Here is a 17,379-nt window from a genome sequence, read left to right on the forward strand (position 1 = left end):
AGGAGATGACATACAGGTACATACTATATACAGGGGAGATGACACAGGTATATACTATATACATGAGCAGATGACTCACCGGTATATACTATATACAGGAGATGACATACAGGTATATACTATATACAGGAGATGACATACAGCAGGTATATACTATTTACAGGGGAGATGACATGCAGTTATATACTATATACAGGGGAAATGACATACAGGTGTATACTATATATAAGGGAGATGACAAACATGTATATACTGAGGGGAACATGAGAGGTATGAGGTGAAAATGAGAGGTGTGAGGTGAAAATGAAAAGGTGTGAGTGCAAAATGAGCGGAGTGAGGGAAAATAGTGGAGTGATCGGAAAATGACAGATGTGAGGAGGAAAATGAGAGGCGTGATGGGAAAATAAGAGAAATGAGGTGCTATAACTAACCACAGATATTTACTATGCCCAGGCAACGCCGGGCTTTTCAGCTAGTATATATATATATAGACTGTATATATGTTTTAACGAATATTTGAGCTCATGGATCCATTGTATGGATGACATCCATTGTATGTCGGTTTTGCAAGCCTGCGAGAAAATATCGCAGTACGGATGCCATACGGATTACATACGGAGGATGCCATGCGCAAAATACGCTGACACACCCTGCCTACGGAGGACATACGGATCACTATTTTGGGAACATTTCTGCGTATTACGGCTGTAAAAAACTGACCGTATTTTCATACGCCTAGTGTGACGCCGGCCTTAGGCCACGTTCAGTATGTGGTCAGTATTTTACCTCAGTATTTGCTAGCCACAACCAGGAGTGGGTGATAAATGCAGAAAAGGTGACGGGTTTCTATTATACTTTTCCTCTGGTTGTTCAGAAAATACTGACTGTGTGACCGTGGCCTAAGGTATAAACAATCAGAGAAACAATCAGATGATCGCTGCTTCAAGTCTCCTAGCAAAGTTAAAAATAAAAAAAATAAAAAGTTTTTTAAAATATAAAGATTTGAATCGCCCCACTTTTATCGCTTTAAAAGTAAAGATATGAACAAAAATAAAATATTTGGTATCGCAGTGTCTGTCAAAGTCTGGTTTATCAAAATATTGAATTACAGTATTTGCTCGATGATTTAGAGGGAAAAAAAATCAAACCAGTTTTTTTTTTCAGGCCTCCCTAAAAAATGACAATAATAAGCGAACAAAACGTCATTCGTTCCAGTATCAGTAAAACCTTCAGTTTTCCACGAAAAAAAAAAAATAAACAAAATCCTCACAGCTACATCAACTGAAAAACTAAAAATGTTTTTAATGTTAAAAATTATTTAAATATTTTAATGTAGTTTTGGCTATATTGGGGGCACGATATTTGAAATACTGTAAATGAAAAAGACATAGAAAAAAAGTAACAATAGAAATTACTGCTACTCGCCCAACCCTCCTTGAAAACAAATATGTATGAGATATATAAAAATAATTGTTATGAAAGAAGAAAACATTTTTAAATGTATTTTAGTGGTTCTTTTGTAGTCCTAAATAATGTGAAAAGCTGACACCATTTCCTTTATTCTCCCACTAATATTGACTAAAAAATAAAAGCTAGTATTACTGCGACTTGAAAATGAAGTTGTATGTATCACAAAAGAAAGATGCAAAAACTATTTGATCTTTAACTGGGTAAGTAAAAAAAAATGTATTCAAGCTTGGTGTCTCCATAATTATACTGACTGGGAAAAATCATGTTTCCAAGTATTTTTTTTTTCACCATTTCATCCCAGTTGTTTTTTTTTTTTTTTTAATTTACCAGTTTTCAGTACATTGAATGGTAAAACTCCCCCTAAAAAAACTCAAGCCCTGATACAGCTATTTCATTGAAAATTTTCAAAAGTTAACTGTCTTGGAAGAAAGCGAGAAATAAATGAAAGAGCAAAAACAAAAAATTGCCCAGGAATGAAAAGGATTAAAAGTAGCAAGGAGCTCTTCTGTGCAAGAAAAGCAAAGCTACAATACCCAAGTTCAAGCTTCAGCTGCTTTGTGCTGAGGATCACACTGGACCCGGTATTGTGACCTCCACTAATCAACAAGTGACAGCAAACCAACGTAGTGCAACTCAGACCGCAATGCACGGACTGGCCGTGGCTCTCCCGACCCGATCGTCACAGCTTGATATATTTCTGAGGCTATCACGCTCAGGTGGGGAAAGCTGCGGGCTCACCGTGCTCATGACTATTTACGTGAGCCCTTACAGTGAGAAAACCTCATCTAACTTTCTTTTAATTTTCCTATGTGTTATGTAAGTTTTGTTGGAGTTTGTCTAACATTTTGTCATGTCTTTATTTTTTATGACCTGAAAACATAAAGCAAAAAAAACCTCTAGTTTTTTTTTTGTTGAACATCGAATTAAAGCCTGATCAATTTGATATTCTGGTAGGAGTTCTGGTGAGGCACTGCTTTTTTTAAGGTTCCTTAACCATTTTAGTTCGAGTCTCAAATTAGTCTTTCTGTAAATGTTTTAGAAGTCCATTTTGATACAGGAAAAATGTATATCTTTGTACCGTGTTCATCAGTAGATAGAAAAATATTTAGAATTGAGAGTCCTCAGTGGTTGATACCTTTTAATGGCTAACTGAAAAGATGGTAACAAATTGCAAGTTTTTCGAGACTACTCCGGTCTCTTCATCAGGCGTAGAATAACACAAAACCTGAAGAGTCACATATTTATGAACACAGGAATAATGCATTACTTGCGATTTACCATGTTTTCAGATAGCCATTAAAAGGTATCAACTACTGAGGACTCTCAAATTATAATATTTTAGAAGTCCATTGTCATAAAAATACTGCCACCTGTCGCCATCCTTAACCTGTCTTATTGCCAACCAATCCACTGCTCTGATACTTTAGTGTTATGACTGCGTATAGTGCACAGACATAGGGCAGATGGCAATATGAGTCCTTTTAAGCACGATACAAATTTTTATTTTAGTTTAATCTGAGAAGTTTACAGCAGAACCAATATAATTATTTGTGTGTTATTCTGGATTCATTTGATATGGAAGGTTTTCCAAATGACCCAAATTTTCAAAAACGGTTGCTCGTTTAAATAAAATAAATAAATAAACCTTACACCCCATATCCCCCCGCTGACGGTTGACGGCCTCATCAGTCATGTACCATACTTCTGGCCTCATGACTCCTATGCCTGATAAGTGCATACCCCCTTGTCACATCCGTGATATCTTATAGAATGCTTTCTAGTCAAGGAACTCAAAAGATGTCTGCGGAATCCGGACCGTGTTGATTCTTCTCATTAACCTCATCGTGTCTCTTTTCATGTTTTGTGCTGAAAGTGTTTTAAACAAGTTCCTGGTATTTAAAATTATGAAATCCATGTTTGATAAGTTTATTTTTTTCTTCATGGATCCAAATTATTTGGGGAAATTATATGCAAACATGTTTTCAATCAATTTAACAAAATGAATAAAATACTTCAAGTAAAATATGCCATAGAGACATTTAGTAATTTGTTGGTGGCATGATGACCGATCGTTAGAACTAAGGGACGTCCATCAGCCCCTTCGTTTTAAGAGAACAGTTAGAGGCCTGGGAATCCTCACCCAACTCTCTATATTTTGGCCAAATTATTCACGCTCACAAGAGACTTTGAGGATCCTTGATGCTGTATGTGAACTGGTGTTTGGAGTCAGTCAGGAGAAATGTACTGACTCCAGCTTTCAAGAAATTATATATATATTATCTGTCATTAATATTGTATAATTCAACTTTTCAATTTATCTCTACTTAAATATCCTCTCTGATCTCAACAATGGAGGGATGTTTAATTCCACCATTTAAACAGCTCATAGCCGGCCACTTCTGCGCTCCGCTGATGCTGCAGAGGCAAACCTGCTGGATGGGAGAGCGCACAGTTTAGGCTCGAAGGACTGAGAGGGAGTTCACTACTAGACACAAATGCAGTCATCTAGGCCTGAAGAAGCCTGATGTCACCATCTTAGTACAATACATTCGTTTTTACTACTTATTTATGATGGAGTCAGAGTCTGGAAAAAATAGGAGTCAGGATTAGAACTTTTAATATATGTATATCCGCGCTGCAGGTTACAAGAAATCTATCTATTGGTGAGAGTGCAATATTTTACATAGATCATTCAACATGCACTCTATCATTAATTATCCTAAATTAGTTGTTGTATTGCCTTTAAAAATCTATATATTCATATTTACCGGGCATTTATGCATTCCAGTTCTCCTGATTTGGTATCCTTGGTTGCCTCGTATGACACGGTCTGGATTCACTAGGTAACTGTACTTCCAAAGTCCTTGCGTTCTTTCCTTCTACTACAAATATGAGGAACGATTAAGGAGGTTCTGTCCCGGCCGGTGACAGTCACCCCCTACCTCATTAGTAGTGAGCCCCAATCTTCGGCGTGTCTCAGCGCTTCCACACGCTTGATGCCGACGAGGCGCAGAGAGGCTGCAGGACCTCGTGTGACGTCACTATCACGTGATGTTGCACGTGAGCGGCTAGAAACTGCACAAAGTACCGATAATGTTTTACTGGTGAAGCCAAGGTGTTTGGATTTTTTGGTTGTTCTTAATTAGTGGGACAAAAAACTATTTGAACTGATGCCAAAATGATCTATATGAAACGTAAAAATAAATAGGCTTCATTGCAAAACTGATTCCTTTGGGGGTTTTTTCCGCTATAAAGTCCAAAATTAAACATGTCCTAAGTTGTTTTTTTTCCTTTTTGTTCACATATTTTTTTTATTGAATTTAAACATTGAAGAAAAACAACTAATCAACCCCACAAGCCCATCCCTAAACCCACCCCTCTTCACTTGTCGATACACATCCAGTTTCGCCCCATCTGAGAAAACTATCTCATAATCAAGAAAATTACTATTTACATAAGAACATGAGCGATTGCCAAAGAATCCAGACATTTCCACAGCACTTTATTGGATCATGTATCTCTATTCTTGTGTAAGGAAAGAAAAAAGGGGATAGAAGGATTGTGGGGGTGGGAAAAGCGAGGCGGTAGAGAATCTTTAACACCGCAATATATGATCCCCAATTAGATGAAGAGGGGCAAGTCCCAATTCTTCAAACCACGGGGTCCACAAAGCTTCATATTTTCTAATTGTGTATGTATTCTGATAAACAATTTTTCTCCACTGAGATAATCCAAAGTTCTTTTATCCAATGTTGTGCGATAAGCTTCTGAGCCGTGTATGGCAAACTACTGTAGCTGCTGCCATCTTACGTGGTTTGGAGGCATGAAGGTCCCCAACATAACCCAAGACATGCACAACCGGGGAAAGATCCACATGCAAGTTACATACCCTACTGCTCAGTGGGACTACCCCACTACAGTTTGGTCAGTATTTTACATCAGTATCTGTAAGTCAAAATCAGGAGGAAAAGTATAATAGAAACACGTCACCATTTCTGTATTTTTCACCTACTTCTGATTTTGGCTTACAAATACTGATGTGAAATACTGGTCAGATACTGAATGTGTGTACGTTGCCTAAGGGAAAAATGTAGTATCCTTTCACGTGTATTCCAGCTGTCCTCTTCTTCCATAGGGTCCAAATTCCTTTCCCATTTCTGTTTTTTTTTTCCTTTTTATAAAACAAGGTAAACTTAATAGAAATAAATAATCTGTCTTGCATGTAAATTCTTGCATAATTAATTTTCACTCACATGGTAAAAAAAACCCTCCATATTCACATAGAAGAGCACCAAAGGGTTAAAATGCAACGAAAAGACTGTCAATGAGCCTACGTTTGTAAACCTACAGACGCCATTTGTGAAATGTCATATCCACTTGTGTTGTCATCAAAGAGACAGCAAAATGTTGAAGTTATTCTTTTATATTTTTGACTGTCATATTTTCCATTGTAACTGAAAAGATAATTTTACATGACTTCACTCTAAGAAGGGTGTGTTTCACTTAGAGGTGTATATAGTGCCTGAAGTGTCGAAATCACAATCAAACTGTTTCGCTCGGCACCATTTGTGTCCAGACAGAAGACTAGCGCCGCCGCTCCGTGCTAGATTCATAGGAAGGGGCACGCCACAGGCTACGGCTCAATATAGACTGCTCACTATGTGTCTGCGAGCTGTCAGCTATTACTGACATCAAAGGATTACAAGTAGGGTGGAGAACATACAGTATTTTTTACTTTAAGTCAAGGCGCATGTTCTCTACTGCCGGGTCATAAATATTGTCATATTAAAATCCCATTTTTCACTCTTTATGTACATTTACAGTTAATTTGTCATCGGCACGAAATGGTATATTTTTTACTGTAGTTGTTTATTTCTTTGTGATATATTTATAGCCGTATTTAGATGGCAGCGCTGTCAAATATGCAGGACATTAACACCTTCAGTCATTTCTAAACTACATTGTCCTTACTGTCAATATAGACAAGATTCTTCTGCGAAGACATATTTTACATCTCAAAATACTTCTGTGACACACCGATTAATTCCAAAATTCTACTTTTTCCTATTTTAGTTGTTTTACAACATGCAAAGTAAAGAAAAAGAAACCTAGGAACAAGTAGAAAAGCAAAAAGGGTTAAAGGGAACCTGTCACCAGGTTTTCACCATATAAAGTAGGCCCAGCACCTGTAAGCCCTCTGTAACAGCATTCTAGAATGCTGCATATATGTCCTCAATCCCCAATGCAAGGCACCAAAAAGAGCTGTTATTATACCCACAGACGGGGCAGTCCGGTCAGATGGACGTCTCTCGACTTGTTGCGGGACCTCCTCTCTCTACGATGGCCGTACTCCTTCCCTGCTTCTTGTGGATGACATGTCCTAGGTCATCCACAAAGTGTCCTCTATCGCGCTTCTGCGCAGGCGCACTTCTCTGTAGTGCACATGCGGCGCCTTTACTTACAGGTCATCGGCACTCTTTGGCCTTTCCCAGCACATCCACATTACAGTACTTTGCTCTGTCGGGCAGAGAGAAGCATGCCCGAGCAGGAGCGCCATTGGAGACACTGGATGACGTATGACGCGTCATCCACATGAAGCAGAGAAGGAAGATGTAGAACATAAGAAGAGAGGAAGCACCGAATCAACACCAGAGACGCCCATTGAACCGGACCATGCTGACTGCTTAAGGGATTGGGGACATATAGTGCATACAGCTTATTAGTATGCTATAAAAGAGGGCTTAAGGATGCTGGCCATACTTTACATGGGAAAAACCTGGTGACAGGTTCCCTTTAAAAGTAGAAGGATGCTCTTAATGCATATGCAATTAACTTGGCGTTCTGACTTATTATTAGTTATGAGTTTATATTACTTTTGGACCTGAGACATTATATCATGGTGGAAAATCAAAGCCAGGTTTAAAGGGAGCCTGTTATTTTTAGCAACTAAACTGCAATCACTAACACATGTTTTTCAATCAAAACGGCGCCTTAATCATTTCCAAAATTCACTTTATACTCACTTACCTGCGGTTGAGGTAGGCACAGGAAGTGGTATTGCTGCAATGTCCAGCCAAGTTTATTCAAAGTTCATAAACTGCTCAGGATGGCAATAACAAAACAGTCTTTTCTGGCACAAAGTGAAAACATAAATTAAAGAGTCCATACAATATACAGCGGGGTCCGCCTGCTCAGGATAGTGTCTGGTTCTTTAGGCCTTAGCACAGACCAACACAAAGTAGATCCACACATCTCCAGACACTTGAAACACTCGGCCTCCATTTTATCTGCCATACCACGCCCCTGGGGATTTCTGAAAGTGGCTCTCAAACTCCACACTGAGTAAGTCAAGATTTCTTGAAAACTTTGCTTCCAATTTTTCATCATTTGTATATTATCCTTTCCCTACTAGGTGTTGCAATTTCAGTGTAACTATAATTATCAGCGAGGGTGGGGGAAAGTTGCTAAATAGTAAATCGGAAAGTTGCTTGTTTTTACAAGCGCTGTTCAATTATACCCTTCAATGAAGATGGGGAAAACACTTTAGAGAAGATTTTGTGAATCTCACCCTAATGCAATCACTTTGTATATTTACAAATATGCAGACAAGAAATGGAATCCGGACAACAATGGACAAAGTGTTGCCATGGGGCCAACATTAATAACTAGGATGATTCGGTTTTCCTCACTTTCCTTCTATGGTCCTCTTCCTGTGGACTCGTAGTCCTTCACGTAAAGGGAAACTGTCATGTCATTTTTAGCAACTAAACTGTCTCCAGTGCGTTGTTAGTGATGCAATGGGCATCACTAGCACTTTTTTTCAATCGCATGCGCACAGTCAGTGAAGCTATGTAGATATACCGAGATTCAATGCTCACTTTTTTCTCCAAAAGCACAGCATGCTCTAGGTATGGCTTTTCTTCCATAGATCAAACATGTATTACTATGTATTCTGTTTTTTTTTTTACCTTACAAATCTTGTGCTTCTGAGAATCCTGTTAGTTACATGATCTATGAATGCCATGACTTGTAAACTTTTTTTTTTAATTAGATAGGATTTTTATTGAATTTTTCCGACTACAACATAAACATTAAAATAAATTGTCATACAACCCCCCTCCTCCCACCCTTTGTTCATTCTAGACCCCGCTGATACAGTTTAATAATTTTTGGCACAAATATTAAGTCTGCAATATTTTCCAAAGTTAAATACACAAATATTAGTTATCACATTATCAATACAAAGGCAATGAACATGTACATAGAAACGTGGGATCAGATTGTTGTACTCTTATCATTTCGTGATGTGCTCAAATCTATTTCCCATAGACCCATGTTATTACAGTTTAACTTAGGACTTGTAAACGTTAAACCATTTTATTGGAGTTTTCATATAACAAATGATCTTGAACATCCTTCTAAGGCTCCCTTATTTCATGTCCATTAGGACCGCAAATACGGACACACGCAAACCCATTGTATTCAATGGTGGTGTGCACATGTCAAGTTTTTCACATGTCCTTGTGAAAAACCTGCAGACATGTCCTTTTTTTATTAGCAGCATGGGCCGCAAAAAGTCCTACACACGTGTGTCATCAGCGTGACACATACTGGCACATGGGAAAAAGTGGTACAGTTCACGCTGTTCCCAGGCACTGGGTGCTGAAAGCAGCTCTCATCATTGTTTCCTGGTCTCCCTGAGCTCAGCGCAACCATGCGACAATGATGGGAGTTGTATCCAGCACCCTGTGTGTACATCGTATGTAAAATTAGGAATTAAATTTAAAAAAAAAATTGGCGTAGGCTCCCACATAATTTTGATAACCGCAGAGGCAAAGCCCACAACTGGGGGGCTGATGTTGCTAATCTGGGAAATGGGACAGTATCCCAAAAGGTTCCTAGGCTATTAAAAACAGCTCACACAGCTGTTTGCTTAGCCTTGACTAGTTTATTTACGAGGGACCCCAGAAAAAAAATGACGTAGGGTCCTCCTATAAATTCGAACCAGCAAAGGCTAAACATACAGCTGTGGGTTGATATTAATAGCCTCAGAAGGGGCCAGGGATATTATACCCCCTCCCAGGCTACTAATATCATCCTTTAGCAACCCCAGTGGCACATCCATGAGAATCGACAAATCAGACGCTTAGCCTTGCTCTTCCCAGTTCACGTGGTGCGGTGGCAAGTGGGGTAATAGGGTTGGAGTTGATGTCAGTTGACATCAAGCCCAGGGGGTTAGTATTGGAGAGACGTCTATAAGACGCCCCCATTACTAAACCCATAGTCATATTGTAAAAATGACACAGCAAGATTGAAGTCCTTTAATTGAAATAAACACCCCCTCATTTTTAAATTTTTTACTGTAAGAATAATAAAAACCATATTCCTCATCTGTCTGACTACAATCCATTTGTCCCACTAAGCAGTCAAGCTCTGCTACATCTGGGTTACATGGCTGAGCAGTGGCATGATGCGACTGCTCAGCCATGAATCCAGAACACACTGAGCTGAACTTGGAACCCAGAGTCGGAGTCCAGCAGTAATATCATAGAGGTTACCGCCGGTCACTTCTAGCTGTTCCCAAGCTCAGGTCAGTGTGAGCCGGCCGATGAACTGTGCTAACCTTCATTACGTCACCGCTAGCACCGTGAGAAATTATCTCATTGAGTTCTGCCCGTGGGAACCTCCACTTCAGTGACCTGCGGTAACCTCAATGACGTCACACAGGTCACTGAAGCTGCGCTCTGATGCTCAGCTCAGTGTCTCCTGGTTGACAGGCTGAACGGTCACATCATGCCAGCATTCAGCAAGGCATCCAGATAAAACAGAGATGGCGTGGGACAAATGGATTATTCTTGGACAGGTGAGGAATATGTTTTTTTTGAGGATGTGGCATATTTATTTCAAGTAAAGGAGTCTGTGTCTTTCTTCCATTTAAAGGACTTTATTCTGGCTGGTATTTTTTACAACATGACTATGGGGTTAGTAATGGGGAGTCTTAGGCTACTTTCACACTTCCGTCGGTACGGGGCCGTCGCAAACCGTCGGCCCAACTTACCGACGGACGTTGTGCTAAATTTAGCACAACGTGGGCAGTGGATGCAGTTTTACAACACATCAGCTGCCCATTGTGATGAGCGGGGAGGAGGGGGCGGGGATCCAGCCGCGCATGCGCGGTCAGAAATGGCGGATCCGACGGACAAAAAAAATGTTACATTGAACTTTTTTTGTCACAACAGACCGCTAAAACACAGCGCATCCGTCGCACGACAGATGCGACATGTGGCCATCCGTCGCAATCCGTTGTCCATTAAAGTGTATGGCAAAAAAACGGATCCTGCGGGCACATTTGCAGGATCCGTTTTTTTGCCATAACGACGGATTGCGACGGAGGCAAAAAGACGGAAGTGAGAAAGAGGCGTAATAGACGCCTCTCCATTACTAACCCCTGGACTTGATGTCAGCAGCTGCAGGAAAAAAAAATGCGGCAAAAACACCCAGTGTGAACTTAGCCTTAATCTGTCCCAGTGGGTTTAGCGAAAACGCTATTCTGTACATATTCTTCAAACTTCATTAAAACATTCAATAATTGTTTTTGTTCCCAACATGAAAGTTATAGTTTTTGTTTTAATTTTCCAGAAATATTAATCATTTTATATCTGCATTTCCCTTGCTCTAATGCCCTTCAGGCAGCCCTTTTTATCCGGTATGCTGACATTTTAGTGATGACGTTTTTTTTGTGAGTCTGAAACACTGTTCACATTTAAGTAGACATAATAGCAAAGTTTTACGAATCGTCCACAACTATCAGATAATGGCCTCTCCGCAGGTCATGTAATCAAGAAGTCTTTACACATGTAAAATGCTAAGCACCTATTCACAACTTGATGTACACCAAATGACAAAAAGAATACATCAATGTTATATTACATGATCATCACAGAATAAAGAAAATACACTCCCTGACAGAAGTTATGTCGCTTATCCATGTTATGTAAATAAAAGCTTATAACCTGACGTTAAATTCATCCGTTGGTTGTGTAAATTATTCTTTTGAAAGCTGAAACCCTCCAAAATGTGCTTTAGGTTAAGAAAATAAATTGGCATCAATGCAGAAATATTGATCAGTTAATGGACCCAGAATGGTCAGATTTTGGCAAGACAAAAGTTTTGTCGCCCACTGAAAGTAATGTGATATTCAAACAAATAATTAACTTAAAATACAAATATATGTTGCATAACATTGGTGAATGAAGTTGTGGTGCTATTAGTCATATTTAATATTTTGTGTGACTTCCATGAGCTTGAAGGACTGCATCCATGCGGTTCAACAATGATTCATACAATTTATAAATGAAGCATCATCAGGAATAGCAAAGAATGCAGTCTTAGGCTATGTGCACACGTTGCGGATTTTGCTGCAGATCCGCAGCGGATTGGCCACTGCGGATTCGCAGCAGCTTTCCATGCAATTACAGTACCATGTAAACCTATGGAAAACAAAATCCGCAGTGCACATGCTGCGGAAAAAAACGCGCAGAAGCGTAGCGTTTATTCTGTAGCATGTCAATTCTTTGTGCGGATTCCGCAGAAGTTTACACCTGCTCCATAATAGGAATCTGCAGGTGTAAAACTGCCGGTGGAATCCGCACAAAAACTGCAAAAAAACCACGGTAATTCCACGGTGATTCCGCAGGAAATCCGTAGTACCATCCTGCTGCAGAATTTGACTCCTTTTTATGATTTGAAATATTAGAGGTAGCTAATACTCCTTGATATTTTAGGATATTGATATTGCCTTCCACCTTGCAAATGTTTTGCACATCCTCATACTGAATGTAACCCCAGACCATGATCTTTCCACCACCAAATTTAACTGTTTTCTGGGTGTATTTTGGATCCATACGGGCTCCAGTAGGTCTCCTGCAGTATTTGCAGCTGTGGTGTAATTCTACTGAATATTCATCAGAGAAATCCACCTTCTGCCACATTTCCAGCGTTCATCTGTTTAGCAGGCTGTGGGACTTGCAAGTGCCATACTTTTTTTTATTTGCCTTTTGTTTAGTGCTGGCTTCTGGGCTCTGATTCGACCATGGAGGCCATTTCGAGACAGAATCCTACACACTGTTCTAGTTGACACAGGGACTTGAGGTGACCAGGCCTGTCGGAGCTCTGCTGCAGTGGAAGAGGGTCTTGCTTTGGATTTTCTAACCAACAAACGTTCCTCCTGAGCAATTGTCTTGTGGGGTCTGCCGGACCTGGGCTTGTCAAACACATCTTCAGTCTCTTCAAATCTTTTTTTAATTCTTTGTACTTGACGCTGAGACACATTAATGGTGCCAGCCACCTCTTCAGTGGATCTGGTCTTCAGCCTCTTGATAATCCAGGCTTTGGTCGCAGGGTGGACTTTTGGCATGCTGTCAGAGCTCAAATTGCAGTTCAAGTGAAGGTCTGGGGTGCTGGGTCTCTTTTTATACACATACACTAATTAACTGATCATTTACTGAGCACAGGTGAGGATGTAAATTAGGATTGGGTGCATTATATGACCAGGTGACAAAACTTTTGTCTTGCCAAAATCTGACCATTTTTGTCCATTAACTGATCAATATTTTTGCATTGATGCCAATTTATTTTCTTAACCTAAACCCCATTTCGGAGGGTTTCCGCTTTCAAAAGAATAATTTATACAACCAATGGATGAATTTAACGTCAGGTTATAAGCTTTTATTTACATAACATGGATAAGCGACATAACTTCTGTCAGGGAGTGTACAGGGAAGTGTTAGTGTAGAAGAAAACCATTGCATGCTGATTTTATTTTTTTCAAGCTTTAAAGGGAATCTGTCTGCAGGTTTTTGCTAAGTACCGTAATTTAAATCTATCATGATGTAGTGGCTGAGAGCCTGATTCCAGCGGTGTGTCACTGTGTGTTGTAGTTTCAATAAAATCAGTTTTTTATCAGCAGGAAATTAATAGCTACAGGACTACATGTCCCTTATTTCTGTACACATGTTCAAATATTACTTTCGATCCCGTGTTTGACTGTTTTCTTCTAGACTAACACTTCCTTATATTTTATATATATTTTTTTAATTCTATAAGGATTATGTTGTAATAAAAGTGTTGATTTATTTCTAACTTTTTATCATTTGGTGTGCATCAATTTGTGCGTAGGTGTTCATTATATTTCAGGAGTGTCACTTCCTTTATTCTTTTTTTTTCTTAGAGTATATGTATATCCACATTATGCTGTAATTGGACATTCATATTTATAATTGGACATTTAGTATTGAGCTAATATATAATTAGCATCTTGAAAAGGTGTTTATAAATTTATTATTCAGTCTAAGTTAAAAGACTTTTGATTTGGGTATTATAATTCAAAGTTAATAAATTGTAGGTTTATTTTTTTATTTTTTGCCCAAATTATTTTTGATGAATTGAGATCCCAACTATACATTTGGAATAATATTGGGCCTCGGGAATTTAGTGCTCAGTTGTTTTTCTAAGGGCGTGTTCACAAATTGAGCATTCACAGCTTTTTTTTTTCTAAAAACAAATCAATCAAGGATAAAAAACGGACATAACGTACACATAATGTTTTCTGCCTATATTTTCATACAAAATAAAAAACACTTGTGACACTTGTCCACTTTTTTTCCAGAAAGAGTCCCTCACTTCTTATTTGGTTGTGACTTGTATTACGGCTGAGCCCTAAGTGAGTAGGACTGAGCTACAGTACCACGCAAAACTGAGCCATGTTTTCTAACACCGGACAACATTTTCTACTAAAGCTTTTTTTTCTTGTATAATGTATTTTCATTAACGCATCCAGGCATTTATTTTTTATTTTTTATCTTTGCAGCCAAGTCCATTACCAAGTCCAACCCTCGGTAGACAACCCAATGCCAGCCAGTCACTGCTCGCATGGTGCAAGGAAGTAACAAAGTCCTATAGAGGAGTAAAAATAACGAACTTCACCACCTCCTGGAGGAATGGTCTGGCGTTTTGTGCAATATTAAACTACTTTAGACCGGACTTGATGTAAGTATGGAGACCTATAAATTCCACTTTGAAAGGAAATGCCAACATATGTATACTATGTTCTCCTAGGGAATGAGGAATGCCGATTTGCAGGGGGTTAATATCATGTACCTTTTGACTATCAATGTTCCCCATTCATTTTAAGCTGCCATCTCATTTATGATGTTTCTTTGCCTTAATCCTATAGAAACTACTGACCTCAAGATGCTATTAAAAATTTTGTTCGTGTTGAAATGAGATGAGAGAAATAAGCCCGTAGCTCTTTGAACACTGACGACAAGGGATTACCACATGGCAAATTTGGCTGTCAAAGCTCGTCCCTGGCCCTTGCCGCCTATTTTAGACAAAAAGCTGTAGGCGCTGAAAACAGCCATATTCATATTGTTTATTAATATATTTTTGTCCGTTTTAATTTTCCACACTATTAGTTTTGTTGATTGAATTGCTGAAAAATTACTCCTTGCCATACGATTTTATTCTATTACTTTTTATTTATTTTTTTTAGATGAAACTTGTTTAAAAAAATATACTGATTTTTTTAAATATCAAATTTTGTTTGTACCGACTTTGCCATTTTCTCCTTCAGTGACTACAAGTCCCTCAATCCTCAAGATATTAAAGAAAACAACAAAAAGGTAAGAGCTGAAAGATGAAAACTTAGTTCAAATTCGAATGGTTTTATTTCATTTAAAAACACAATTGAAAAAAGGTTTACAAACAAATGAAATAAAGTGTAGAACTTCTTATAACATAAAATATTGTGCTACGTGCTTCACTATCTGGCAAATATGACAGATCCTGCGACACAGGTTCCAAATGGAGCCTCCGATGCATGTGTGAACTCCGCCTCAGGGCTCTTTAAAAAACACGCAGGCGGCAGACCCGCGTAAACGGACATGCGGCGCGTCTTTTCAGTAAGACGTCCATGATCATCGGTACCATCTCGGAAGGCAGCGCACGTCTCCCAAACTGAGCGTTACAGCCTCTTATAGTTCTATGAGGCGGTCATGCTTGGTTCAGGACATGGGCAGTCAGTCCAATCATTCCTGTCCAAGATGGGACCGATGATCATGGACGTCTGAAATAACCCTAAGGAAAATTTCACACTCGCGGCCCCTCACCATGCCATCTGCTTTACTAACATTTGTGACAGAACGGCTCGTTATAAGGATCTCAATGATAAAAGCGCGGTCCTATAGTAGAGTCACCAGTGTAAGTCATGATGCTTCTTCCCTCCTAAATCTTTAAAGACTGTGAGTGTTATTATTGGAAAGTGGAAGAAACCACAGCAATTAAGCCACAAAGTGGAGACCACGTGATATTAGAGAGCGGGGTGGTCATTGAGCCCTCAGGAGCTTAGTGCGTAAAAGTCACCAATGCTCAATGCATAACTGCAGAGACCAAACCTCTCCGATACAAAAACTTTGCTCTTGGGGTTTCATGTTTCATGACATGCAACAATGCCTAGTTTTGGATGGGTTAGGGGAAAGCAATTCTCAACTAGACTCTGTAGTGATGAATCGCTCTTCTCTTTTTGGAAGTCGTATTTACAAGTCTGGGTTGGGCAGATGCCAGATGACCGTTACCTGCCTCACTGCATTGATTCAGCTGTAACGTTTAATGGAGGAGGGATAACACTCTGGGGCTGTTTTTCCCAGGTTAGCCTAGCTTCTTTTGTTCAAGTGAAGGGAAATCTTAATACTTCAGCATCCCAGGACATTTTGGACAATTACAACTTCCAATTTTGTAAATACAGTTTTAGGAAGACCCTTTTCTGTTTCTGCATGTCTGCCAAGTGCACAAAGTAAAGTCCATAAAATCATGGTTGGGGGAGTTTGGTGGAAGAACATTACTGACCGCCACGCCAACCAGCAGGTTTCGGGATGAAATAGAACAGAGATTGCGAGCCTAGCCCTCCCCTCCAACATCAATATCTGACCCCAAAAATGCTCTTCTGATGAACAAGAAAAATTCCCATAGAGATACTCCAAAAGCTTCTAGGAAGTCTTCCCGAGAGAGAGGAAACTTATAGCTATAATGGCCATGGATGAGATGTCATCAAAGCTCCTGATGGTGTAATGTGAAACTGCAATACTTCTGACCACACAATATATATATATATATATGAATTAGAGAATAAATATATATATGTATATATTAGAGAGAGAGGGCTTAATGTTCATTAACGTAGCACAAATGTAACACACACTTGCAGTTATTATTTTTGCAGACAATTTAAATTGCTCCAGACAACTGAGAACATTTATGTGAGGCTCCAATTAATATGATAATAGGTGGAAGAAATGTTTATTCATTGGCGGCGTTGGGTATTGTAGCTGCACCAGCCTGACTGTAAGGAAAGCACCTGACACCCAGCCTCGCACGTGTATATTTTGCAGTTACTCGCTGATGATTTAGCTCTTTGACCAAAAAAAAAAAACCTGCTTAATTGTTCTTGGTTACATTTTCACAAAATACAATTTTTGTTTTTATTTCTTACAATGCATTTTTGCATACTGGTTAACATGTGCTTCCCTACATTGTCCATGTAAAGTGCAAAATCCACACATTCATTGAATCTTCAAAGCTATTACGTTTTATGTGTCCAAGAAAAAGCATTTATTTAGATACAAGGGAGAGCATTAATAATCAATATTTCCTCCCTGTGAGACCAGGACCAGAGAGACATTTTGGAAGAGCTGCTTCCATTCTGGCAGATATGAACCATACTTGAAATGCCCTTCATGTAATACTGATATTACTGCCAATTGTCTGCCTTACACTGGAAAATTCATTTTTTTGCTTAGTTACTTTGCTACTAAATCCATGTGTAAAATGTCTGATGAAACAAGCTTTATAAAA

The 17,379-nt window shown here is 39.1% G+C and overlaps 1 protein-coding gene across 7 annotated transcripts in view; it reads left to right on the forward strand.

Moving 5' to 3' along the window:
• The window catches only part of EHBP1 (EH domain binding protein 1), a 480,146-nt gene that overhangs the window by 230,221 nt on the left and 232,546 nt on the right, over positions 1–17,379 (forward strand). For all 7 annotated transcript variants that reach the window (XM_077282492.1, XM_077282487.1, XM_077282490.1 and 4 more), the window contains 2 exons: positions 14,339–14,517; positions 15,104–15,152. In XM_077282492.1, the coding sequence (XP_077138607.1) occupies positions 14,339–14,517; positions 15,104–15,152 (228 nt within the window). The remainder of the gene's footprint in view (positions 1–14,338; positions 14,518–15,103; positions 15,153–17,379) is intronic.

Source organism: Ranitomeya variabilis, chromosome 2, assembly GCF_051348905.1.
Source record: "Ranitomeya variabilis isolate aRanVar5 chromosome 2, aRanVar5.hap1, whole genome shotgun sequence".
Classification (NCBI taxonomy): Eukaryota; Metazoa; Chordata; class Amphibia; order Anura; family Dendrobatidae; genus Ranitomeya; species Ranitomeya variabilis.